The sequence below is a fragment of the Peromyscus eremicus genome, chromosome 17 (genome assembly GCF_949786415.1).
Source record: "Peromyscus eremicus chromosome 17, PerEre_H2_v1, whole genome shotgun sequence".
Taxonomy (NCBI): Eukaryota; Metazoa; Chordata; class Mammalia; order Rodentia; family Cricetidae; genus Peromyscus; species Peromyscus eremicus.
In genome coordinates this window covers 38,298,847-38,326,532 of record NC_081433.1, presented here as the reverse complement: position 1 = coordinate 38,326,532, position 27,686 = coordinate 38,298,847, and the positions used below count along the sequence as shown (strand labels likewise).

At 44.8% G+C, this 27,686-nt stretch overlaps 1 protein-coding gene across 1 annotated transcript in view; it reads left to right on the top strand.

Moving 5' to 3' along the window:
* The window catches only part of Wwc2 (WW and C2 domain containing 2), a 103,047-nt gene that overhangs the window by 12,709 nt on the left and 62,652 nt on the right, over nt 1-27,686 (top strand). Inside the window, exons 3-8 of the mRNA XM_059245018.1 lie at nt 4,903-5,106; nt 6,286-6,362; nt 17,333-17,412; nt 21,875-22,004; nt 25,595-25,741; nt 27,157-27,230. Coding sequence (XP_059101001.1) covers nt 4,903-5,106; nt 6,286-6,362; nt 17,333-17,412; nt 21,875-22,004; nt 25,595-25,741; nt 27,157-27,230 — 712 coding nt within the window. The remainder of the gene's footprint in view (nt 1-4,902; nt 5,107-6,285; nt 6,363-17,332; nt 17,413-21,874; nt 22,005-25,594; nt 25,742-27,156; nt 27,231-27,686) is intronic.

The window sequence follows — 27,686 nt, the reverse complement described above, 5'->3', positions numbered from 1 at the left end:
AGAAGGTGGCCTGGACTGCAGGAGAAAGGTGGCAGAATGGGAGCTTAGGACCCAGCCAGGAAGCAGGGCTCCTGGGGGTCTCTGCTTCTGTCCCTGTCCCCACGTTCCTGCCTGGGCTTCCCTCCATGATGGAGTGTGTGTGACCTTAAGTCAAATAAATCCCGTCCTTCCCCAAGTCACTTCAGTCACTGTCTTACCATAGCAAGAGAAACCAGGCTAGAACAGGTGGGTCGCTAAGGCTTTTTGCTGTTTACCTAGGATGCCCCCACCCCACCCCAAGAGCTTTGTCTGGCAACAGCCTCTTCCCCACACTCTTGACAAGAAGTGGATATTTGTTTTGGAGTTTGTTCTCTCCAGTCCATTTGCAGTCTTGTGAGATCTAGGAAATCACAAGAGGTGCCAAACACAAAACCAGAAGATTCTGTCAGAGTGTTTTTATTTCTTCCCTGGTCCTTCGCCTTGCTTTTTCCGTCTTCCTTTGATTGGGCGGTGGATTCTGCGCTCTGATTTTGGTTGTAATCTCTGGAGTGATGGATGGTGTGTGCTTATTCCGTGGTACTCTGAAACAGCCTCCTGGGTAACATGTTTTGTTGGGATTTGAAGAAAAGTTCTGGTATGTGTGATGCTTTATACAGTATCGTTTTCTCTCAACAGAGCACATCATTCTCAAGCCTTTCTGTTGCTTCTCTGTCTGCATCCTCCAAGCCCCCTAGGTAGACAAACTATTTCTTAGAAGGAAGAAAACAGGGAGATAGTTAGATTTCTTGGTACTTGCCGTAATCATGTAAAACCTAATATGAATGAGACAGATGTGTTGGGATCTACCTCTTCCGGATACTACTGGAGCCCTGTTAAATTCTTTAAATCCCTATATTGCTGATGATAGACCTTTATTGTAGGCATTCCTTGTAGTGGTTAACTTTCCTTTAAGCTGTTGGGCACCTAAGATAATCTGACTCTCTGACTGACACAGTTAGACCGTTTGCTGACGTCCTAACTGTATTAAGTGGAGGAGCACCAGCCGGACAGCTGGCCAGGCTGCTTGGGTCCTAGAACTCAAGCCTGCCTTGAGGAAGTTGTGCTGTAACGGCAGCTGCTTGCTGCTGAAGCATAATTTGGGCTCCAGGTGCTGTTACTCTCGCCATGACTGTTTGGGACGGTGTGGGCTACATTTTTTTTTCTTTCTGTCACAAGCCTCAGTGGAGCATTCCCCCAGGCCAGCCAGAGAGCAATTCCCAGGGTGGTCCAGCAAAAGAAATATAATTTGTGTCAATACTATCCTTCATTTGCATAAAGGACTGATCTGGTTGGTGCGAACACAGCCCTTTGTTTGTATGAAAGTGCTACGCCTGGTGTCTCACCCCACTGGGGCTCTGGGAGGCTGCTGAGCTCACTTTTCTAGCCTGCCTAGAGACATGTCTTTTGTCATGTCATTTGTCATGTCATTTGGTCTTTTGTCAACTTGATACAAGCTATCTGGGATGTGGAGCCTCGATTAAGAAATGTCCCCCAGCAAGACCACACTTCCTAAGCCTCTCCCAGCGTCAACCACAACTGGAGACCAGGTCTCTAAATGCCTGAGACTCGTGGGGGATATGCTACTCAAACCATCACAAGCCCCCAGGCCTTGAATAATCTCGGACCCAGGACTGTCAGTACTGAAAGCGCTTCTCATTGGCGGCTAATGGCCGGTTGTAGCCGATAGACCCAATGGCTGACTGGCAGCATGGGAGGAGATGCTAAGTTGAAATGATGATAATTTATATATTCCACGTATTTGCCAAATTCAGGAACTTTTCGGGTCTCCCCCCCCTCCCCCCGCCCACCTAGATGTACATTTGACGTAGATTCTTCCACCTTCTGACTTTCAGATTTTCCTTCAATTTTTTTATTCTTTTTCTCCTCATGTGTTTAGCTTATATTCCATTTTAAGATCCTTAAACTTTGTCATTCCCAAAGTTGTGACCTCCCCCTTTCCTTAGTGCGTGCCATCATGCCTTTGTCTGCCATGATGTTTTTCTTTGCGATTACTATCAAATGTCTCTCTTGTCTGTTTCCTCCCGGTTGTCTTCACTGTGATCAAACCTCTGAGAAACTTCTAATCAGTGTTGTCTCCAAAATCTTAAAAAAGGATTTTTTTTTTTTACCCTTTTATATTATCATCTCAGACGCACTTGGGTTCTTAGGAGTACTAAAGGAAAATCTTTCTTCGTTTTTCTCGTTTGTGCCTTGGCTTTCTCTCCTGCCCTTTTCCAACTCAGCCACAGCAGCCTTATCATATATTTTGTAAAAGTAATGCAGACAAATAGGAAGCGGAGATAAAAGAAATTCACGTTACAAGAGCTAACGTTAACTAATTTTCTGATTCTCGGATGTACATCTTCTCAACCATCTTCCGGTCAGGGCACAAACATACTCATACTTGGAGTTTTCAAATTCCGTTATGCTTTCCAGTACAGCTGTGGTGGTCCCTGAATTTCTTTCTTTCAGTTGGTGTGTAAATTTCATTACAAAAGGTTCCCAGGCTGCCATATCGACCCCTCCGGCAGTGGAGCCTCACGTTTCTGCCAGGTGGTCTTCTAAAATAGAGTTAAGATCCTTGCGTGCGTTTGCGTAGACTCCTCCGTGGCACACTATGGCTTCCGAGGTGAGTCTCCCACTTGGCCTGAGAAGGATTGCCATTGCACAGAGAGCAGGGGGGCCAGGAGGGAGTCCCTCCCTTCTGCAGCGTACCCATGCTGCCTGCAGAGAGCGCTAGCTGATCCTCAAGGCTTGGCCAACTTCCCTGGAGAATGGTAGCCTATGGCGGAGTTTCGGGGAGGGAAGAAGGAAGAGCCAAGGTCTTCAGCTGGCTGGAGAACGCAGCCTGGTGCAAGAATACAGGAAACTCTGTCGGGGCCGTGGGAGTCCTGACTGGAGAAGTGCGCTTGCCTGGGACTCTTTGGTATCCTGTTTAACTGCAGCTGGATTCGCTGGCCTCATACCTTTTCAACCAGAAGAAACCCTGCATTCTCTAAATTGCTATATACTTACCCATCCTTCTCTAAAGACGGTATCTCATTCTGGTATAAATTTGTTGGATTTTTTGGTTTGTTTGTTTATTTTGTGCATAATGATTTCCTCCAACGTCTTGTTTTGTCTAATGCATCCAGTTGGGGCTTAATAATTGTACATGGAAGAAATAGACAACAAATAAATTTTGCAGATACTTTATAAAAAAGGAAGATAAGAAAAGTTGTACATATTTATTTCATTCATTCTTTCGAGCACAGCAGGAAGAACAGAAATCTGCGTTATAGACAGAAACACTAGTCTCCGAAGTATAATGTTGTCGTCCATGATAAGCTTTTGTGTTCCCTGTCTGTAAAGTCCCACATCTATGAAACTAATGGGATGTGAATTCTCTTGAGATATGTAATGTTTTAAAGCATGTAATATATTACTTCTTTAATATAGCAGACAGCATGCAAATTACATTGCATTGTGATATAGTGATCTCCCAAGGCCAGAAGGTCTTAATAAAAAAAAAAAAAAACACATTTGTAAAACACTCTTCTTGCGTGTTTACGTTTAATAAATATTCTTTTCAAATCTATTCAGCAAATATAACAGATGGAGATGAGCCTAGTCCTGCTTTATGAAACCTTCGAAGATGCCTTTGGGAGTTCTCTTTGTGGTTTATATTTGAATTGTGCAATATTTCAGAAATATAAATGTTTCCTGCCTCTCTTGTAAACAAATCCAAACCAGTCTACTCAGGGGTTTCTTCAGACTCATCCAAAACACATTTATTATTATCGCACAAAGTACTAATAGTTTGTTACCATCTTTCATGTTGTTTTAATTCATTAATCTGAGTGTTAATGTTGTAGCAGGATTTCATGGCCTTTTAGCTGTTGACAAATATTTATTTAAGTACACCAATTCCCAAACATGGGGACAAATATGCCTAGCTGGACCTGTAGGGATGCCTACTTACTATTCTAACTAAAAACATCCATGTGTTTGCATCTCTTTACTTGATTGGTTTAATAGTTACATATCTCAGCGTGACAAATTACTAGTGTTTGTTGTCTTACAATTTCTGTGGGCCTTGAAGCAGGTGAGGCTTAGCTGTCCTGGCTACGGTTTCTATAATAAACTCGTAGCCAGGATGCCAGGCTGCAGTCATCCTGCGCTCTGCTCGAGAAGACGGCTCAAACTCGGCCTGTGGTTCTTGGTAGTGTGCCTCTGTGTGGCTGGCCACAGGCCTCCTCACCGTCAGGGTGAGCTGCTCCGCTGGGCACCTCATGCCACGGCAGCTAGGGGTGGAGGTAGAGAGAAGGACAGTGCAGCCCAATCCAGAAGTGCTGTCCTCTCCAGCCCGAGAAAACTTGAGGACCATAATTTCCTATTTGTCATGTGACAGTTTCTGTCCTTTGAGCCAGAGTACAGTCATATGTGTATGAATACTGGAAATTAATCTGAGCATTATTAGAATATTAAAGGCCCGTGTTACAGTGAATGTATAAATAGACAACCGAGCACTTTGGGCCCTTACTCGGTGATCTCTGCATATCTTCCATATTCCCCAGAGGGCAGCACCATGCTGTTTTGCCCTTGAAGATTCCGATGTGGAAGGTCTGCCCATTCAGGACAGCTCCTGTTCAGACAGTGGCTGTAGCATGTGTTTATTCCCAATAATTACATGAGATGTTTATCTTTTGTGTATTTAAATATTTATATCTTTAAAATGAGTATTTCAAAAATGGTGCTTTGGAGAAAGCTCAGCTTTTAGTAGCCAGTGAATATGAAGCCAGAACTATAGGTCTGAGGCAGTGGTTAGTGTTTTACTGAACTAGACGATTTTGTGAATCACACAAACGTAATTAAATCCCAACACAGATCCTACTGTCTTTTCAGAAACCACACAGATTGAAGATCCGAGAAAACAGTGGCGGGGTGAGCAGGAGAGGATGCTCAAGGACTATCTCTCCGTGGCCCAGGATGCACTCAGGACACAGAAGGAGCTGTACCACGTGAAGGAACAGAGGCTGGCCCTGGCCCTCGACGAGTATGTCCGCTTAAATGACGCCTACAAGGAAAAGTCAAGTTCTCGCACAAGCCGTGAGTACTGCGTGGCTGGTGACACTCCAGAATTGAAGATGAGATTGTAGAGAGGTGAAGGTCACTCACACTTCTGTGGAGTTAAATTCTGAGCCCCTTTCCCTCCCAGGCAAGAACTCCTCCAAGCCACGAGAGAGGAGGGGTTCCCAAGAGATGACTCAGAGAAATGCCCCATCCCCTCTTGAGGTACAAGTCTCCCCATTTGGGCATCGGGCTTATGCCTGGTTGCCTTTTGTTTGAGTAAATCTCTGTCAGAACCAGGAAAGGAGGCCAGAGGCATCTGATCCCCAAGAGCTAGAGCCACAGAGTTGTGAGCTGCCCCAGTATGGGTGCTTGGAACTGAACTCGGGTCCTCAGGAAGAGCAGCAAGCACTCTGCAGCCCCAGTGCGAGCCTTTTAAAGGTGACTTCTGCTCACTGTTGTCCTAGGGAGGAACTGAGACTGTTGGAGCTCAAGCCCCTCCATCTCTACTCGTGTGTCGGTCATCTGGGGCTGGCCTTATTTAAAGAAGCAGCTATGCCGGGCTCAGAACCTTTTAAGTCGTAGTCCCCTAAGGAGCTGCACAGCAGAACTCTTGAAGGACCCAGGACAAGTTTCTTTCAGTATTTTGTATCCCGAGGTTTTGTTTTATTTTATTTTAATATGACAAAGGCTTGAAGAACCATGCCTGGTGGTTCATGCCTGTAATTCTTGCACTTGGAAGGCTGAGGCAGGAGAATCCCTGCAACTGTGAGGCTAGCCTGGGCTGCATAGGAAGACCCTGTTTCAAAAAATGAAATAGGCTTGAAATAAGTGTGAGAACCTATCTCCTAAAAGAAAAAACAAAAGCCGTTTCTACAAAAGAACATAAATCTTGGCTCTGTGTGTGTTGGTGTGTTACAGGACCAGGGAGGGCCTCGTGCATGCTAGGCATGTGCTGGACCACGGAACTTTGTCTCCAACCCTCTTTTTATTTTGAGACAGGATCCCACTAAGTTGTTTAAGCTGTCCTTCAACGTGTCCTTTAGCCCAGGAACACTTGATTTTGCAATCTTTCTCCTTCAGCCTCCCATCTAACTGGGATAAAGGGCTGGCCTGGAATACCGGGGCCTGCCCATAAACCTTACTTTTAAAATCAGTAAATTCCAAGCTTACAATTATTGCAGCTGATAAGTAATATTTTTTTTTCTCTTTTAAAAGTCTTCTCAGGGTCTTCATCTAGCACTAAATATGATCCTGATATTTTAAAAGCTGAGATCTCCACCACACGATTAAGGGTAAGATTGTTTTCATTGTGATTCTTCATTGAACAAAGGCACAGCTCAGGCCGTGGGGGAAGCATGGGTGATCGCCTCCCCTCTCTGCCTCTGAAGGGTTAGGGTTAGGGTTAGGAAACTTCTCCGCTCCACCCTGCTGGATGGTCTTTCTCCTTTGTTTGAAGGATGGTTGGGATTGGTTTTGTCTCCCATCCAAGTACTAACCGGGCCTGACCCTGCTTAGCTAGCTTCAAAGATCAAATGAGATCGGGTACCTTCAGGTAGCGTGGCCATAGACTGGGATTACCTTTGTTGCAATTGTTGGCTTTTCTTTTCCTTCCTTCTTTCCTTCCTTCCTTTCTTTTTTGTTTGTTTTTGTTTTCTTGAGACAGAGTTTCTCTGTGTAGTTTTGGTGCCTGTCCTGGATCTCGCTTTGTAGCCCAGGCTGCCCTCAAACTCACAGAGATCCGCCTGGTTCTGCTTTCCCGAGTGCTGGGATTAAAGGCCTGTGCCACTAACGCCCGTCTTGTTGGCTTTTCTTATTAGCACTTAGTATATGCAAAGGAAATCTGCATCCTGATAATTTACTTTCCCTCTTTGTCTTCCAAGACATTGTGCTCTTTCATCGGATGCCCTGGTATAAAGGGCATCTGCAGCTTCCACCACCTTGTCAGTCTGTCCTTCCTTCTCAGAAAGGATTATTTCCTGATCATTGCTCTAGTTATTTTGACCAAATACCGATCTTGTTTATCCTTGACTGGGGGGATCCCATGGGCTGTTCATGAGCAAGTTGCATCGTATGTACTAATGACCGTGGTCATGAAGCAGGTTATCATCCTAACCACAGACGCCTCCAATGCACCCTCTCACATTTCCTCTCGTCGCTGTTCTCCGCTGGAAGCAATGCTCACCTCGCCAGCCCTGAGTCTAATGCTTTCATTAGCTCTGTAAAATTGGAACGCTTCCCATGTATGTGGTTCCATGGCATCTTTTTTCCAGCATTATTTCGGGATTCATCCACATTCACTTTTAAAGCTAAATAGCTACTGCTTAAGCAGACACATTTCTCTGTTCTACCACTGACGTGTGTCCGTTTGCTCCACTTCCTAATCACTAGTAACTATCTTTATGTATACATCATACATATTTTTGGTGCATACATGTACACATTTTTGTTTTTGTTAGTGAAGACAGCGTTTCTCTGTGTAACAGTTCTGGCTGTTCTGGAACTCACTTTGTAGACCAGGCTGGCCTCGAACTCACCGATATCTGCCTACCTCTGCCTCTTGAGTGCTGAGATCAAAGGCGTGTGTCACTGCCGCCGCTTGGCTGAGTGTACACGTTTTTGATACAAGAGGGGAACTGGTATGTCAAAAAATGAACACATCTTCTAGTCGGGCTGGCTTAGTTGGTCGAGTGCTTGTCTAGCATTCTGCCTCCAAACAAACAAACCCACCTCCTGGTTTTTGGTGGATATCACCAAAGTTTTAACCATTCTTGCTTCCAGATATTTGCATTAAGGCTCTAAGTCACTTAATACCTACGACTTTTGCTTACATTCTATAGGTTTTGAATTTTGAATCTTTACTATCATGTGCTCCAAATCCTTTCCTGCCTCTCTGAGAAATCAAAGAATATATTGCTTCATTTTCAAACAACTGGAGATTTTTACCATTGTTACTTATTTCAGCCAATTCTACTTACTCTTTCTTTTTCAATGGTTTTATTTATTCATTTGGTTTCTAGTTCCTTGCCCACATTCTGCACATTAATATGTATATTTTTGACCAAAATAGCCATAGTACTTTACATTTCCAAGTCTTGATTTATCCAGGGCTACATCTCCAGTCTTCTGGGTCCTTGGGTCTATTGCTTTTCTGTTGGCTTTTGGTCAGTTCTTGATCCTTATAGATGTTTACTTCTTAAGAGCCGTATAGAACATGTGCGGTAGTACAAAGATAATTTTAAGCTTTGGGCGATCTTGCATTTTTCAGAGCACTTAACTTTGTTTCTTGTAGGCGTTTGGGTCGGGAGCAGATGGTTTAAATCCAGGCAGAATTGGAAATGACTGAAATCCAGTCTTCAGGCCCTTTCTTAGGGTGGGTCTATCTCCAGTTTACCCCCATCTCTTAGGGCAAAGCTCTCAGAGCTACCCATGGAAGCAGTTCTCCCCACCCCCACCCCAACCAACCCCATCAGCTTCATTGAGACTGAACTCCCAGCCTCTCCCCTAAGTTGTGTGGGCCTCACTACCCATCATTCTGTGTATCCAGAGCCCGATTCGGTATCCCAGCTGCCCTGCTTTCTGCATAGCGGGGTCCTTAGGAAAGAGCTCCACATACGGGTCATGGCTATTCTCCCTTTAACTTTTGGGCCTTTAACGTAGTTCTGTGGACTTAGTGGTTCTGTGGACTTAGTGATTCTGTGGACTTAGTGGTTCTCCGGTATCTTCAAACAGATGGTCTGATTCGGTTTTCCTTACAGTTTACTCAGTGGTTCTCAGAAAGAAAAAAAAAAAAACATGAAAAAAGTTCACTTGTGGGTTTGTGTGTGGGCTGAGGTGTAGCTCAGCAGTAGAGCTAGGGCCCTAAGTTCAGGCTCCAGGACAAAGCAGAAACCAAACCCCTGAAGCCCAAACTCAAATTCCATCTACGGAAGTCTGGATTCTCTTCATTAGGTTTATAAAATCGTGTGTAGAAGTGGTCTGTGTCACCTTGTAGTAAATAGTCTTCAGGGCATCACGGACCCTCTGGTCTGTGAAATTGTCTATATTTCTCAAGACTACTGTTCAGTGGGCTGGACTGCTTTGTGCTGTGTCTGTGTGCCGTGTCTGTAGATTACTGTGATTTACTTATTGTTAGATAACTCATTTTGAGAACGTGGAAATGAAGGCATTTTTGTTAAAACTTGCTCTTCCCAAACTCTACTACCACTTCATTGTGATTTTTCAGGAAGTTGCTACTGTCCTTTGAAACGTTAACCATTTTTCATAATTATCTTTAGTGACACAAGTCATAGTCACAGCAGACTACTGTAGACTGTGCCTGCAAGGGAGGAAATACCGAAACTTTAGGAGGGGGATAAAGATAAAACCATATTAAGGTCTCATACATATAACCATTAAGGAATCTTGTCAGTCAAGGATCTCAGGACACCCCCGTGTGGTCACATCCCCAGACCTATTTCCCAATGAGTCTTTGACAAGACTTACGTTTAATTAGGGGCATTCTATGTTATATCTGTTCTGCCACCTTGTGACTAATCGTAAGCCAGAGAGATGCCCTCCTTGGGAAGGTGCGTCTGTGTAGAAAAGGATGTGAGACATTCTCTCACCGTGCCCTTATCTCTGTCGTTAGATAGATGGACAGTTGAAATGCTTTTTAGAAGCAGGCGGGCTCCTGACTCTGCAGCTGCTGTGATGCTGGCGCCTGCTTTGAGCACTTTGGCTCGCTAACTTGTGGCTGGGTAGCACTCGAGAAAGGGGATGGGTGTCATTATAGAGTCTTCGGGGTCACACGAGCTCCTTGTAAGTCGATGTCCGAGGGTGGTAATTGATGAAGGAACTAACTACATAGCTCTGGACACCCACCTGCATTTTAAGTCAAACAGAGTTTTTAGGTATAAACAAGCACTAGTTACATACTTATTGCTTTGATGGAGCAATATTACCAAGTTACTGTAAGGAAATTTGTTGTAACTCTGTGGGTTTGGTCCCGGATTTCGGCAAATCTGGGGAGAGGTGTCCTGACTACCCGGGGGTCAGGCAACCCCTTGAGCTGCTTAGGACAGCTCTGACGGCTGAAGCTGCAAGGAGACAGTTCAGCCCTGGAGGGTGAGATATCCCGGACACCCGAGCTGCTCAGAATAGCTCTGCCCTGAAGGCATCCTGGACACCTGGAGCTGTTTAGCACAGCTATGACAGCTGGAACTTTTCCTGGGGAGATGTACAGATGCCTGTCCACTCCAGATAGGACATCAGTAGGTCAAAGAAGCTACCCTTCCTTGGTCCATCTTGGTGATGTAGAAGGGTTACTAGCATCATGTAGTAGGAACATGGGTTTTAAAGGGTTACTTACCGAAGTGTGATACATCTTAGATAGATGTATCACCAAAAAGCCCAGCCCAGCGTGACTGAGGACTCATGACAACTGTATCTCTGGAGTCTTCTGTGCAATTATATTTAAGATTTGATTTGTAATTGGGAATAGAGTTGAAATAATTAATATAAAATATTGTGCTTTAAGCAGTGTTCTAAATAGTATAATAAAAGTCATATCAATGTGCTTGAAATAAAAAATATGCCATATAATATGAATTAGTACAAATAAGGATTGACTTTTCACTACATGCAAAAGATCTTTGCATTTGCGTTTTGTGTAAACTTTAGTTTAAAGTGGTACATGCCTATGATCCCAGCCTGGTTGGGCTCCAGAGCCAGCCTAGGCAATCCTATTAGATCATCACACACACACAGACACACAGAGAGACACACACACACCCATCTTACATTCTGAGTTCCAGATGTTGCTGATCTTACTTCCGAGATGCGGGAGCGACCAGCACTATTTTATAAACCCAGCATTTGCATTAGATGCTTTAGTCTTCAAACATTTAGATCGATTTGTTTATTAATAGTTGGTGTTTGGCTAAAGAATACAGTACAACTTTCTTAGTGGTTTTGAATGAAATTAAGAATTATATGGCTAAGAAAAAGAGGAAACCAAAAGAGAAATCGAGAGAAGACTGTCCTGTATAAGATCTATACTCATACCCTGCTAGTAACTTCAAGGTAATTTCATAGCACATTTGTGCCCTTTTTTTCCCCCTCAAAAAATCAATGGCAGGCCTTGAAAAGATATAACAATCATTCCATGGGTTTAATGATGTTTTATTTCTGTTTTTCTCTAATGATTTTGACCTCTTTGCCTAATTTTAAAGGACTCTGTACCGCAGGCAAAATAATACATGCAAATGAATCCCTTCCTTGACGTTGTGTTGTTGAGAGATTTGTAGATCTTCTCACTCATGTAAGTCACCAGCCTCTCCTGGCTCTCAAACACTCTGATTTCTACTGTGATTGGAGCGTTTTACACTGTTAAATGCAGGTGACATCTCTAGGAAAGAATATAGTGTCTTCCTATGTTAGACACACACACACACACACACACACACACACACACACACACACATATATACACATATACATATACATATGTATATATAATAGTATTAGCAGGGGAACAAATACATTTGTAAATGATCAGTTTAGATGGTTTTATGAAGCCTGGACAACCAACCAGCCAGAACAGGAAAAGAAAATTTAAAGCAGACTAAAGGGAATTGTCTTAGATGAAAAAACCACTTCATTGGGATTAGGGAGGGAATATGCTGGAAATACATTGCATGCCTGTATAAATTCCCAAAGGATAAATGAAGTACATTTAAAAACTTTAGTTTTTTTCCTTTTTTGAAACAGTGTCTCACTGTGTATCACTGGCTGAACTGGAACTTGCTGTGTAGACCAGGCTGGCCCTGAGTTCATAGAGAGAGATCCACCTGCTTCTGCTTCCTGATCCTAGGAGCAAGGGCATGCACCACCACACCTAGATTACAATACAATTATAGGAAAGATTAGGCTCCTTTTATGGATAAGGGAGAGCAGTCTAATTATCTTTTATATTTCTATCATGTGCCCCAACGTTTCTATTCCTTTTCTCATTTTTAATTAAATATTATTTTTAATAAGCAAAGCATTGAGTTCTGTTATGGCACTTTGAAGCATAGTTTGTTTCTGTTGCCTCCCCCACCCCTCCTTTGCTTATCCCTTCCCTGTACCATCTGATCCTTTTGTCTGGTTTTATATCATTTATATTCTGTTACATTTTCCCTCTCATAGTTCCCTTTCTAGTTTCATGACATATAGCCCCTCACTTAGGTAAACATTAAAAGCTAGGCTCTGGGCTGGGTGGTGGTGGTGGTGGTGGTGGTGGTGGCGGCAGTGGCAGCAGCGGTGCACGCCTTTAATCCCAGCGCTCGGAAGGCAGAGGCAGGCGGATCTCTGAGTTCGAGGCCAGCCTGGTCTACAGAGCGAGTTCCAGGAAAGGCACCAAAACTACACAGAGAAACCCTGTCTTGAAAAACAAAAAAAAAAAAAAAAAGAAAGCTAGGTTCTGTAGAGGGGCCAGAACATGTAGTATTTGTCTTTATGAACCCCCTGAAAAGAAACGTGTCCCCATTAACAGTGACCCCTCATTCCACACACCTCTCTTCTCCAATCACCTGAGTCCCAGACTTTAACTGTTTCTCTCTCCCTCCCCAGACTTGTGTGATGTGACTGTTTCACACAAATGTCAATGTGGTGGTGTAAGTAAGAATGGCCCCATAGGCTCGTATGTTTGAATGCTTAGTCATCAGGGAGTGGCATTGTGTGAGAAGGATTGGGGGTGTGGCCTTGGAGGAGGAGGTGAGTCATGGAGGTGGCCTTTGAGGTTTCCAAAGCCCATGCCAAGCCCAGTTCTTCTCGCTGCCTACGGATCAAGTGTAGAACTTTCAGCAACACCCAGCTCCATGCCTGCCTTACGCCACGCCACCATGCTCGCTGCCATGATGCTAACGGACTAAACCTCTGAAACGGTTAGCAAGCCCCCAGTTTAAAGGCTTTCATCTGTAAGAGTTGCTGTGGTCATGGTGTCTTTTCACAGCAGTAGAACACAGACTGAGACAGTCATCTCCAACACTCGGTCTCCTGTAGTTGGCTTCTTTGTCTCTGTAATCTCTGCAGGTCCCTCTGTGTGGTGGTAGCACATGTCAAGACAACAGTCCTTCCTAGTGTTGAGGAGCATGCTGTATGTGTCAGTCAGTGACTGAGTCAAAGTTGTGTCCACATCTGTGAGGCATGTGTACATTTTCATTTCTCTGGATATTTGCTTGGAGTGGAATTGTTACCTGATAACTTGCTACTTAATTTTATGTGTTTGTAGAGAATTTTTACATTATTCTATTATTTTTATCTTCGGACAGTATATTTCATAGATGTTAATGTGCTTTTTCTCATTGGCTTTATAAAAAATTTTATTGGCGTTTAAAAATATTTCATTCAACCCTCTTGTTTCTTAGATAAAAATCCGTTAATTGGCCATCACAAATGGCCCTCGCAGCATCTGGGGTTCTGATTTCTTTCCTTCTTTTTTTTAAGTTTAGAAGCGGTGACTTTGGTCTTCTGACCATCTGGAGTTGATGAGCTGGGTGGTGCAGACTTGGCGCAGGGTAGGAGTAGTAGTCGAGAGAGATTTCCAGAAGGAGCGAGTTGACAGTTGCCCTTTCCTGTCTTATAGAGGAGCTCCCTGCAAGACAATGGAGAGCCCGCAAAAGGGGAAGATACTCATTAGTAAAATACCATTTTGCTCATTATAGCTTTAATGCTGCCGGGTTCGCCTCAGGGGCGAGCCTGGGAAACCTGCCCGTCTCCTGATCTTTCGGAGGCCTACAGGTCTCGGATTTACTTTTATTTCTTGTCATTCTCTCCCTTCTCCTGCTTTTGAAATAAAACAGTGCACTAGGACTGTGCAGAGTGAGGAGAAGTGTGAGGAGAAGTGTCTTCCTCGCTTTCAGAAATAACTTTGAAATCAGTTTAAAATGTCAGTTTCTTTAGCTTAGTCAGTAGCGAATGCAGGGAATGGGCCAGTCCTGGGTCTCTTGCCTCTCACTTCGTACTCTGGGTTGTGAGATTTGATTCCGGGGAAACTGAGACTTAAAATTAGGTGGTGGTTGCCGCTGCAGGAAGATCAGGCATAGAGAAAGCTCCTACTCAAAACCAAAGAAGAATTAGAAAGAATGTCTGGCTGGAAATTAGATCTATTCTCATTTGTCGATATAATGGGAGTGAATTGTTTCATAATTAAGAAATAGCCCATTTTATTTTGAAATTGATATTTGGGAAATGAGAATCATTCAGGTAGTGTACCAGACTCCCTACAATAGGAAGGTTTGTGCTTACAGCGGATGTTAGGAAAACTAAACAATGTGAACATAAAGACGGCTCAGGTTGGTGTCCTCTGTCGCTGTCATCCAGTGCACAGTAACATCCAGGGGTCAGAGGTTACTTTTAGATTTTTTAAATTTCAGTTTTTATTACGTGTGATAGGAACATTTAGCGTGAGCTCTAACAGGTGTTGAGTGTGCAGTGCTGAAATGTTGCGCCCTGTGCACAGTATAAGTGGAAGTGTATCAGCCTTTGAGCAGCAGCTCCCCGGGCCCTCCCTGTGCCCCCGGAAGCTGCCCTCCCTCCCGTGAGGCTGACTAATTTGAGTACTTCACCTAAGTAGAGTCGTGCACTGTTTATTCTTCTTTGGGTGGCTTCTTTTAATGCAAAGTCCTCAAGGCCCATCCATGTTAACACATATTGCAGAATCTTCTGACTTCTTTGTGAGCCTGAATACTGTTTCATGTTGTGGGTGTCTAGATGTTTCCTGTTTTTATTTGTTGTTGGACATTTAGTGTTTTCACCTCCTGAGTGTTACTGCGGTGAATGTGAGGAGTGCTGATGCCCCTGAGATATGGAATATTTGAAACATTTAAATTGACCTGCCATTCTATCCCAAATGATTCTAAGTACAGTACTACTTTCTGTCAGTGAGAGATACTGATTGGTTGAATTTAGCAGTTCTACATGGTCTCAATAACAGTTCTTACCGACTCTCTTTTCAAAGGTAAAGGGGTTTCAGCCCATCTCTCGGAGTTGCTATTGACTTTTTGATATACTTTCTTTTTTTGTTTTAAATAGAAGGGTTATTGTCTTTTTAACAAAAAGTACGGAAAATGCTGTCAGCTCCACAAGTACACAGGGAATGAGCTATTGATTACCCGTGGTTCGTTTGACATGCTAATAGTGAATGTCTTTCCGACTCCTCTGCATCTTCCACCCCAGTCCAGCCCCCTCCATCTCCACCAGGCAGCCCTCACCCAAGTCAGCTCCCTCTTCTCTGGATTCCAATAGCATCGGCCTCACTTCCTTTTGAAGTTACAAAGTGAGCCTTGAAATATAATTACTTGTATTATTTTCCCTGATAAAATATAAGTGGACACAAAGTGAGTCGTCAGATGGAACTCCAATACATAAAATACTGGATAGCTATTTTAGTCACAGTACCCTGCTTTTCCACACAGACGTGACTTCCACAGCTCCTCCTTTTCCTCTGACCTGTCTCTCACATCACCATGCTCTTCCTCCTCCTACTTTGCCTGACACTCTTTCAGTTTATTTTGTCTTTTCTGTGGGATCTCTGAATAATGAAGGCATTTGAGGCTTTTACTCTCTGGGTGATCTCATATATTCTCAGACGTCTCTGAGGATCTGTCTTCTTTCTCTAATCTAGATGCTTTTCTGAACGTCAAGTTTATATGTTCCACTTGACCATAAAGTTTCCCCCGATTTAGTCCTTTCATCCCCCCTGGGTACCAGGCCGGGTACTTGAAAGGGGTACCTGTCGCCCTCACCCAGTACACTGAGTCTGTCACTCAGTCCCCTGGATTTCTGCCTATTCTGAGCTCTACTCTGAAGAGCTTGTCCACATCCTGGCCCACGGGGCAGGCACCACGGGTCCTGCTGGTCCTACCGTACAGCCCCCAAAGTGTCCTTTAAACTCATAAAGCAGGTCTTGCTTTCAAATCCCTCCCTGATTCTTGTGTTAATGTGCTTCCTATTGGGGTGATAAAACACCATAACCAAACGCAACTTGGGGAAGAAAGGACTTCTTTGCCTTACACTTCCATGTCGCAGTCCATCACTGAAGGAAGTCAGGACAGGGAAGCCCAGGCAAGAACTGAAGCAGAGACCATAGAGGAAGACAGCTTCTTCCTGGCCTGCTCTCCCACCTCATCCTGGCTCGCTCAGCCCGATTTCTCCTACCACCCAGGATCACCTTCCCTCGGGGGCACTGACCCTCCCATGTCAGTCATTAATCAAGAACATGACTTGTGGGAAGCCATCTGGGAGTGGACAGGAACCTAACCAGGTCAATTCTCAGTGTTCTTCGCATCTTATTCATCTTCAACATGGCTCCAAGACTGTATCCCAGACCTTCCCTTGTAGCCCAAGCGTCTTCTTCCTTTGTGACCCAGCCACAGGAGCATTCTTGAAAGTCCCGAGAATGAAGTCCTCCCTGGCTGTAGGATTTGGGCGCTTGTCCTACTCTGAGACTCTTCCCTTCCTACCAAGTGAGTGCTCACTAACTCCCCCCACTTCACACCTCAGACGGCCTTGGTCCAGTCCCCCACACTGACTTGGGCTCCACACACTTATATTTCATGATACACTGAACTTCCCTGCACAGACCCTCCAGTGTCTGGAAAGATTCGTTTCACCGGGTGACTGTATTTCTACAGTACCCGACTCTGGGATTCAGTAAGGACCACGAGGGTGGGAGGAGGAGGAGGTTGTGTCTGTCTGTCCATGCTTCAGGCCCACACCGGGCCATAGTAGAAAGTCAATAAGTACTTTCAGGATGAAGAAAATGAACAGAGAAGGTGACATGGGAACTAACTCAAAGAGACACGTGGGAGGAGTCAACCTTGAGAGGCTTGGGCAGAGCCTCGGGCAAAGGGATAGCACGTGTGAGGCCCCCGAGGCGTGTGTCAGTGGGCACATGTGAGAAACCAGGGCATGGCTGGCCAACCAGAGCCCAGTGAAGGAAGTGAAGAAGTCAGGGTAGGTTAGAGATACATAGTTACAGGTTCTAATGTGACCCTGACTGGCTGGGCCACAAAGCAAAGAGCGGGATGATGTCCAGCTCTTCACAATGGTAACTACGTGACGGTGACATCACTGATAATTTAAATATAAATTTAATAAACTCATAGACCTCCCCTAGAATTTATGTGATGGAGAAGTAGTAAAATGTCTCTTAGCTTACTATTGTATGATCTTCTGAAAAAATGTGCTGTTACTAATTCTTTATATAAACGCTAATGGTCACACTGATTTCTCATGAAAGGTTAAAAAGCTGAAGAGAGAACTCTCCCAGATGAAGCAAGAACTTCTCTATAAAGAGCAAGGCTTTGAAACACTGCAACAGTGAGTATTAAAATACTAAAATTGACTTTACAGCAATTCAAGCTCCCTAATAAAAAAAAAAATAGATATACCAATTACATAAGAGACTTCTCAAAGAAACATAGAAAGTAAAAGGCTTAAAGCTCTGCGCCAAAAGTCCAAAAGCAATCAACTTAAAAAAATACTTGGAAAAAAATCTATACACTTTGAAAAGGTCTCAACTTTTTCTTAATCATTGAAGATGAGCCCAAGAAACCAAAGTGAAAATTTTCACTCTGTGTCCTAGATCACTGCCGGCCTCCTCTCAGATTGTGGTATGGGTCTGCCTTGATGGCTGGACTGGGTGGGCTGGACAGGAGACGCTCTGAGCTCTCCCTGGGATTCTGTCCACCTTTCTGTCTGTCCCGGAGACCATGTGGAGTCCAGCTTGACCCATCTCAAGGGAGTCAGGGCAAGTTAGTTTCTGTAGAGGAGCCTGCCGCTCTTCATTTGCCACATTCCCTCTGGGGTTTTTGTTTTTGTTTTTTTTTTGTTTTTTTTTTTGCTGCTCTCTAGTTCTAAATGCTGGCCGGCCCCTGGGGTAGAGTTAAGATGGGCCAGATTAAGGGGAAATGTAGATAAGAAAAGGTAGCCAGTTCTGGGAGAACCCACGCCGCCTCCATTCCCAGCCTATAGAAGCCCCTGTTCTCTACTGATGGGGCTAATGCTTACCAGATGGTGCCAGGCTCACCTGAGACATTGTCTCCCACAGTCCCCAGTGCACCGATATCTCCTGGAGAGGAAGAAGCCTGTGGTTTTCATAACCGTATGACCACAGAGAGCGCCAAAGCTGTCCTGTACCAGCATTCAGGTGCTTTGTATGTCCTTCTGCCTGGGCACGGCTGGGTGCCATCAGCTACGGGGCAGTGTTCCTAGGGATTTTCCTGGCCAGGTTCATGTTCGGATAGGTTTCACGTTCTTCCCAGCAGCTTCCTCAGCAGAGTGTTAGCAATGCCAGGCTAACACGGGAACCACCTCTCTGGGAAGTACCCGGCTCCGTTCCTTTTGCCTATGAAATCCTGGTCAGCCTTCTGTTCTTAGGAAATCTGGTGCCATCCAAGGCATTACCCCCATTAAGGCTCATGAATGTCGCTGGCCTGACATGAGCTGATTGTTCTTTGTGCTGAGTGGTGACTTGTATCTTGTGATGCCCACCCACTACTCTTGCCCGGCAGTCAGACACATGACTGTTTTCTCAGACGTTTGTTGTTATGATTCAGCCGTCTTGCCTCATAGATTCGGGGCACCGACACCCTTGTAGGTCCATTCACCCGAGTGCTTCTCAAACCTGACTGATACCTGAGGAAGTCGGAAGATACCTGCTCTAGGGCTCCATTGCCAGGAGTATTGGATGGTCTCTCAGGAAGTCTCCAGTTTAGACTTGCAGCGGCCTCAGCTGGCTGCCGGCTAGAATAACCTAGATGTGTTATTTAGTAATTGTGTATCAGCATAAAGCAGGGCTTTGTGGGCAAGAGGGGATCAGACAAACTTTTAAAGAGTGCCATAAAATTTTTAGCCATATGGTAGACATTTTAAGACATATGAAATGGTAAGCCACGTCACCACCCCAGGTTAAAGGTTAGCCAAACTTGATGTTTTCTGTTGTGTTGATGTGACAGTACTCTATTGTCTCAAAGCAGTTTGCTTGCAAACACTTTTCACGGGAATCTAAGGCATGTCTAAGACTGTGTCAGTGACATTCCGTGGGAAAACAATGGACATCTGTGTAGAAATCCGGCTTCCTCTCGGAATGAACCAAGAACAGAAAGATACACTATCTAAGGACAGAGACCGCTCCTGTTGCTCTTAGGTGTAGACAGAGCAAAGCCGTTTCCTCCGCTCTTGTCCCCTCCCACTAAAACACTGACCGATAGATAGCTGCTGGGACCAGAGACCAGACTTTAAAAACGAACCTCGTGGCTAACTCCATGGAAGACTGTTTGTTTGCTGTGGCTGTGACAGGTTCCTGGAACATTTCACTTCTTCACCATAGACAGGGATCTTTTTGCTGAATCTTGAATTATGATGTGATTTATCCTTGAGATTTCATTTTACTTGGCACAACAGTTTTATGCTGGGTGAACAAATACCTTTCTGTCTGTTCCTTCGGTGTATGCCCTCAAATTTGACTGCGGCCTAACAGTGGTGTGGCCTGTGTCTGGGAGGATATACCAGGAACACCCCTCTGCAGCCTCCCCAGGTGGGAAATGATAGCAGCACTTAGCAAATCCAAAGCAGGTATGGTTCCCATGAAACTCTGGCTCCCAGGCACATTTTCCAGAGAAGGCATGCAAGTGAAAATCTCTTTCAGATATAGAGTAAACGTTTTAAAGTTTAAAAAAAATTAGAGAAAAATAAAGCTTCTTTTCATGCAAACACAGAAAACTAACAGCGTGGCACTTCATTTTAAGAGTAGAAGGTGGTTAAGCCTATGGCATTCTGACGAGAGCCACCCGGAAGTGAGTATGCCACCAAACCACATCATATTTTTATAGTCAGGTCGAAAGAGGCAGGGAAGCGGGAAGTGAAAGGTGGAGAAAGAGAAAGCATGGAACCAAACATGGAAATGAACATTTGGGGTAAAGCAGGGAGGCCTGAGGGAGGGCCCCGAACACAGGAAGGTAGCCGAGAAATCACCATCAGAATGTACAACTCTCTGAAATGTGAGCTGCAGTCTAGCCTAGCACAGTGTGTTTCTGCATGAAGGGCATGTTTTACCCTTGCATGCTGAGGGGTTTCACACGGGGGAGAAGTCATCGGGCTTTGGAGATTCCCTTTGACACAGTTTCTGTTTCATGTAAGCTTCTTTGTGAAATTCCGGTGTTTGTTGGCTCGCTTTTAATTTATAAGTGCCGTGCTTGAAAATGCTAAGACAGCTGTCGGAAGTGGCATTTCTTTAGTGAGTGAGCCTTCACCTGTAGGAAGCTGGTGGATATAGTTCTTCGAGGAGCTGGAGGTTGCATCCATAGATTCCCTTCCCAGAGAAGTGAAACGGAGCAATATTCACGATGTTGTTTTCATGAAACATTCTAGATTAGTGGTCATAAGATTCCTCAGCCAGAGTCTGGAACTTTGGGATAGCCACCCTACTAACTGTTTTATGTGGTTTAAGAGTTAAATTTGCATAAGCTTGGTCCCGGTTCTTCATTTGGAAAAAGCAACAACAGGACCCCTTCCTACCCTAAATGCTGTGTGTGTGTGTGTGTGTGTGTGTGTGCGCGCGCGCTCCAGTAATTCTGTGACCCTATTGCCTGTACTTAGTTATCAAATGACCTTATAATCAAGTTTATTTTGCTAGGCTTTTAAAGGCTTAATTGCTTGTTCAGTAGCATAAAATATTCACTAAAATAGTACTTGGGGAGATGCATTATCTACACGCTGTACTTGTTTGAGTTAACTTTGTTTGGCATCGTGATTAAGATGGCATTGTGTTCTATTCAGATGCACCTTTCACATTGAAAGTGCATATTAATTATTAAATGGCTTAAACCAGATGAGCTCGAGTCCATTTCCTCTGATTTAGTGTCTGCCATTTCTCTGGAGGGTCTGTAGATAAGTCCTAAAGCAGGTCTGAGAAACTGTGTGGAGCTGAAGGCTGGTGGGGCAGAGGCATCATCTGTAAGTAAAACCCAGGTCGTAGCCATAAGGAACCCTGGAGGGACCATAACTGAAGAGAACAGGGTGCTGATCATGGACAGAAGACCCAACAGTTTTCTTTTAAAAAGTAGAAAATTTGATTGAGTCCTTCAAAAACAACGAGTCTCCAAGTCCACTACCTACAGTAATGATGATGTAAAATAAGTACATCCGTGGGGAGCCGGGACAGATTGACTCACTGAAGAGCTGTTTACTCAATACACACTGGCAGAGGGGCACATCTGCCATCTGTCTTCTTCCTAAGTTCGAATTCATTCAGCAAGGCAAGAAATTTCATCTCAATTCATAGCTTTAATAAATACCTTTTAGATATTTGACAGAAGTAAGAAGCCACGTAATCCAAATATCGTAAGAGATTCTCTAGTACAGATAAGCATTTGTCAGGCACTTACTAAAGACTCGCCACACTGCCCACGCTGCCCGCACTCCGCCAGGTGTTGCTGGGGCGTCACGGCTGTGAACTTCAGCGGCTGCGGCTGTGGCTGCATCAGCAGTGTTGGTCCCTGCCAGCGCTCTCTCTTGGCTTACAGACAAGGCTGAGTGTGGTGAAGACTGGCTTCAGCCAGCGTCAGGAGCAGCCGAACATGGGTTTTGTGCCTGAAAGTGGTTAGGAAGGGGTAAGATAGGATGTAGTGGGTGGAGACGTCTAACCTGAGGAGAAGGGAGAGGCACTCAGTCCGTGTGGGGTCCTGCCGAGGAAGGGACCCCAAAACCGGCGGCTCCTCTGCACTTATTATCTATTTGTTTATTTAAATTTCTCTTCCTTCGTCTCCTCCTCTTTTAATAGAATTGATGAAAAGATGTCTGGAGGTCAGAGCGGGTATGAACTCAGTGAAGCCAAAGCCATCCTGACGGAACTGAAGTCCATCAGAAAAGCCATCAGCTCAGGAGAGAAAGAAAAGCAAGATCTGATGCAGGTATGTCGTGGGGCTTCTGTGTCCGTCTGCTGGGTCCCGGGAAGCTCTCCCTCCTCATACTGATCGTGCCCACCATGGATGGTTACAGACTCTGAGGGACACATGCAGAATGAGTTGGTTCTCAACTTGTGAAGGCAGGACTCAGATGTCCTTTGAGTGGAATTAGGGGAGATGGAGCCTGGAATCCAGATGGAAAGCTTAACATTTTGACACACCCTTAAACCCCTTGGAAACTTCATGTGGGACCTAGATTATCAGGCTTCCCCCTACCAGCGACCCTTACCCAGGGTACATGGGCGTGTGTCACCATCATCAGTAGGAAATGGTATATCTCTTGGGCTGGAGGAGGTTGACCCAGCTAGGAGACAGCCATAGTTACCTCCAGGAAAGCTGCTAGTTGATCCCTTTGTTCTCACTGTACAGTTTTCAGCCTCCTACAGATCTTAACTCCTACAGATCCATCCTCGTACAGAGGAAAATCAAAGCAGCAGCTAGATAATGAGCATTCTGAATATCTGCACCCATCAGGGCCATGGATCGTCTTGAGACATCTCCTTCTGTCCCTTTTCCTCTACCTCATAATTAAAAGCGGGGAGGGGATTAGGAGTTCATCACCATCTAGTCAGGCTCCAGTCTGGCTCTTTGACTAGTGTTAGAACCAGCGATGACACTTGGGTGCTTAACCAAACCTCCCCATTTAAATGTGACCTTCAGCATGTTGGTTTCCAGATGTTAGCTGAACACGGTAGTCTTATGTCCATGGGATCTTTCATTTTGGGGATTTTAAAATACCTTGCAAGAAGTGATCTGATGGAAAAGACACTAGTGATAAAGGCAGATCCTTGGAAGTGTGGCTGGTGCCAGGTCGTCTCCCTAGGGCCTCACTCACATGTAGTTCCCTTAATCCTTGCTGATGTTGAGGTAGTTAGTAAGGCCCTCTTTTTAGATGAGTTCTAGCCTAGGCAACACAATATGTTACTCAAGCTCACAGAGCCAGTAAGCGTAAGATAGAGGTACCAGCTTAGCTAGCCTTAAGCACGTGTATAACACACGCAGAACTTTACCCACGTATTTTACCATTGTCTTACAATTGTCCTGCTAATTAAATTGGTGACTTCTGAAGTCACATAGTAGTTCTGTCATTGGAACCTGGAACACTTCTGCATTGGAGCCTGTGATTGGTCAGGTTAGGATTCCTTTCGATTCTTCTGTAAACTTTGGTCCGATCCACAGGTCAGAGTGAATTCTTTTAGCTACGAAAGTACATGGAATAATTAATTAGTAGTTGCTGAGCTCAACAACAGAACTAGAAGGGAAATCAGATATTGGCTATGACTTTCAAACCTATTTGAGCACAGTAACAAATATTTTACATAAAAACCCAATAACACAATTATGTACACCTAAAGATAAGCACACAGCCACTCAGAACCAATTCCACAGCAATATTCCCTCTCCTCGTGCTGATAATATGCTCTCACTTTATTTTCCAGTATCTTCCATTTCATTGAAACGTATTAGTCACAAGCTACCAAACTGGTTAACTATGTCATCATCACAGCTAAGAAAAAAAAAAAATGACTCATCTTTCCATTTACAGAGAGAAAAATAAAAAAGACTTGTTTCCATTCACTGAAATGTTCCTTTGCTCCTTTCTATAATACATAACTTGATGTGTCTGTGTGAGTTGTATTACAGGCACATATGTGTGCATATAGTGCATGTCTGTTCCTGTGAAAGGTGAAAATTAAATATTAGATGTCTGGTATATCCTTCCTTCCCTCCCCGCCCCCTCCCCGCCCCCTCCCTGCCTCCCTTCCTCTAACATGCCGACCCCCTATCACCCAGGTTGAACTGGACCCTCCCCTCCTCCTTGCCGTAGCCAGGGCTGCAGATGTGCACACCAGGTTCACAGCCTCTCACAGCTGTTCTCTTAGCTGAAATTCTGAACACCAGGTTAAATCCAGCCCTTCGGTTACCAGTCATAGGGTTTTGTTGTTTGTTCTTTACTTAGTGCTGCTGTAGGGTTCTCAAATGGCAAAGGCACGTACGCTTTTGATTACCCACTTCCAGGTGTCACTACCACAGGCAGTGCCATGCAGGCTCAGGTCGATGGACTCAAAGGAGGCCAGGTCTATCCCGTGACAACTTCTGGGTCTCAGTTTCCTAATCTATAGTTTTGTCTTAGTTAGGGTTTCTACTGCTGTGAAGAGACACCATGACCATGGCAACTCTTAGGAAGGAAAACATTTATTTGCGGTGGTTCTATTTTCAGAGGTTCAGTCCATTATCATCATGGTTCGACATGGCAGCATGCAGGCAGACATGGTGCTGGAACTGAGTCCTACATCTTGATAGACAGGCAACAGGAAGTAGTCTGAGACACTGGGTGGTATCTTAAGCATACATGAGACCTCAAAGCCCACCTCCACAGTGACACACTTCCTCCAACAAGACCACACCTACTCCAACAAGGACACATCTCCTAATGGTGCCACTCCCTTTGGGGGCCATTTTCTTTCAAACCACCACAAGTATTAATGTAAACTCAGTATTGGGTCTTGCCTAGGTGTGAAGTTGTAAATGGTAATCTTTACTCTAGATCTAAAGTGAGAGATCGCATTATAAATAGTCCGTGGTTCCACCATTTCTGTTAAGTGAGCAGTTCTGTGGCATTCTGCTCTCTGCTGCTATAGTAGAAGGGCCTAAATCAGGGAAAGAGTCTTGTGTAACTCAGTGTCCGAGGCTGAAAGCCCAAGACTGGCCCCGTTTGTCAGTCTGTAGCAAAGTCCTCCTGTGGCTGGTGTCACAGTGACAGGCTGCACCTTAAAGAGATGGATGGCAAGACAGGAAGCCAGAGTCACTCAGAGAACAAACCTGCACTTTTATAACAATGTGCTTTCTTGGGAATGAAGCAGGGTCTTTTCATAACTATAGTAGCATTGTATTGACCCTCCTCTTACAGGCTCTGCTACTTCTAAGCATTGTTACACTGAGAATCTTCCACACCAGCTTTTAGGGAATGCATACCCCATATTCAAACTATAGCAGATTCCCATTGGAAGAGAGTTGGCTTAATAAATTGCTTAAAAATAAGAATTGCACATACTATATAGTCAAGGCTAAAGACTGGAGAGAAGGCTCAGTGATTGAATTCTTGCCGCTCTTGCAGAGGACCTGAGCTCCATTCCCAGCACCATCCCAGGGGGTCCCCAACTGCCTGTAAGACCCGCTCCAGATCAGACACCCTCTTCTATCAGGTGGTCCCCAACTTCCTGTAACCCAGTTCCAGATCGGACACCCTCTTGTGTCCTCTGTGGGCACCTGCACACATGTGACTCTCACATGCGGAGACATATACAAAATACAAATATACTAAATCAATACAAAGCTAGATCCTAGTGTCCACAGGAGAAGGGAGGCCACCTCCTGAATATGCTCTCATAGGCTTCTAGAATTACGTACTTGTGCAAAATATACAGATAACATCATGGTTTTCATCGGCACGGCTCCTTCCGTTTCGTGGTGCTGTGGAAAGGGACCGCCCTCCTGTGCGTTAGTCTTAGGAGGTGCTGTGTGCTTCTTGGCAGAGTCTTGCTAAGCTGCAGGAGCGCTTTCATTTGGATCAGAACATGGACAGTTCTGAGCCAGACCTGAGATCTAGTCCTGGGAACTCTCACCTCTCCCTGTCGAGACAGACCCTTGATGCTGGGTCACAGACAAGCATTTCTGGAGATGTAAGTAGCCAGAGGGCATCCGCTGCCCCAGTACTGTCCTCCGCAGGGGTGGTGTGGTGAGGGAGGGAGGGTAGGAGTGCAGGGGGAGGGGGGTGTGGGGTTGGTGGTGACAGGGGATGGGTGTCGGGGGACTGGAACAGGAGCTAGAGAGTATGCATTCAGTATCTCATCCTCTAGATTCTTTTTTTTTTTTTTTTTTTTGGTTTTTCAAGACAGGGTTTCTCTGTGTAGCTTTGCGCCTTTCCTGGATCTCGCTCTGTAGACCAGGTTGGCCTCGAACTCACAGAGATCCGCCTGTCTCTGCCTCCCGAGTGCTGGGATTAAAGGCGTGCGCCACCACCGCCCGGCCTAGATTCATTTTAAAAATCACAGCCTCGTCTTTTCTGTCAAAGTGCCAAGTGCACACAGTATGAACTTTCTCTGGCTGCATTTCTTTACGGATGCTACTGAAAAGCTAGACTACAACCCAGTTTAACTTCTCCCTGACTCAGTTTACAGCCTTGTGAATTGGAGTCACTTCACATGAACATTTAAAGGGCATAAGGAACAGGAAAGTGCTTCTTAAAGCTAACATGAAGGGGCTGGAGGATGGCTCAGCCTTCAAGAGTGTCTCTTGCTCTGCCAGAGCCTCCCAGTCACAACCTGTGACTCCATCTGGAGGAGATCTGACAGCCAGACCTGGCCGCCCTGGACCCCCACTCACAGCATACTCACACAGACACACGCACAGACACACACACACACACACACACACACACACACACACACACACACACACGCATGTGCATGAGTTTTTGGTTTTGTTTGTGAAAAAGAAATTGTTTTTATAAATTTGAAGCTGAGTATTTGTGAATTATAGCTTATGTTTGAAACTGTTTCCTGTGATCTGTAGATCACTATTTCCCCCGCCCCTCGAGAGAAGCCATCCCAAGTATTTAGTTTTGTTAGGTCCTGGTTCGATTTATGCCTCTTACGTGCCTGTGCTGTGAAAAGGGAGCAGATGCACGCTGACAGTGGATCTTACCTGTTTGAAAAATTAATTCCTGAGGTGACTTCATTTACATTTCGTGTAGTTATGAGTTAAATAATGGAAATTTTGGCAAAGAAATCAGTTCCGTTTCATAAATTTCATTGACCTATATACCCTTCATGAACTCTCAGATACCAGACACATTTCCCTGATATTTTTGTCTTGGATTGAATCTGTGGGGAAAGTGGTGTTAAAGTCTTGGGAAAACAGATGAGCTGGGATGAAGGACGCCTTCCCCCTGCTGAGTAAGTCCTTTTAACGGACGCTTCCCCATTTCACAGCCATTTTCTCCAGCTTTTCAATTACTGGGGCTTCCCAGAAACAAAAGCAGTTTACTTCATTCATTAGCAGAGTTAATTGACTTTTTTCCTTCTGTTTTTACTAGATTGGGGTACGGAGCAGATCAAATTTAGCTGAAAAGGTCAGGCTGAGTCTCCAGTATGAAGACGCCAAGAGAAGGTGAGGGCCGGGGCTGTCTGGCTGGGGTCGGTGGCCTCCAAGGATGGTCTCTTTCTCCGAATTAATCTTTGCTGCTGTGGTGAAATGTGCGCCCCCCCCCATTCTCCCCAAGCCCGACCTTGCTGCTCTGACCTGCAAAGGTTGCTTCCTATCTTCCAGCTCCCTCTCCTCCCTGCAAAGCTGAAAAATGAAGAGAATTTTATTTTATTTGTTTATTGGTCTTTTGAGACAGTGTTGCTCCATGTAACACTGACTGTCCTGGAACTTGCTCTGTAGACCAGGCTGGCCTCGAACTCACAGAGATCTGCCTGCCTCTGCCTTCCAGGTGCTGGGATTAAAGGCGTGCGCCACTATAGGGAGACTTTAATGAGAAGTATGGGGATAAAAGTTTCCCCTTCCCTTCTGGGAAAAAAACTTTTGAGCTTGTATAATGCATCCAGTTGAAAGTGAGATGGT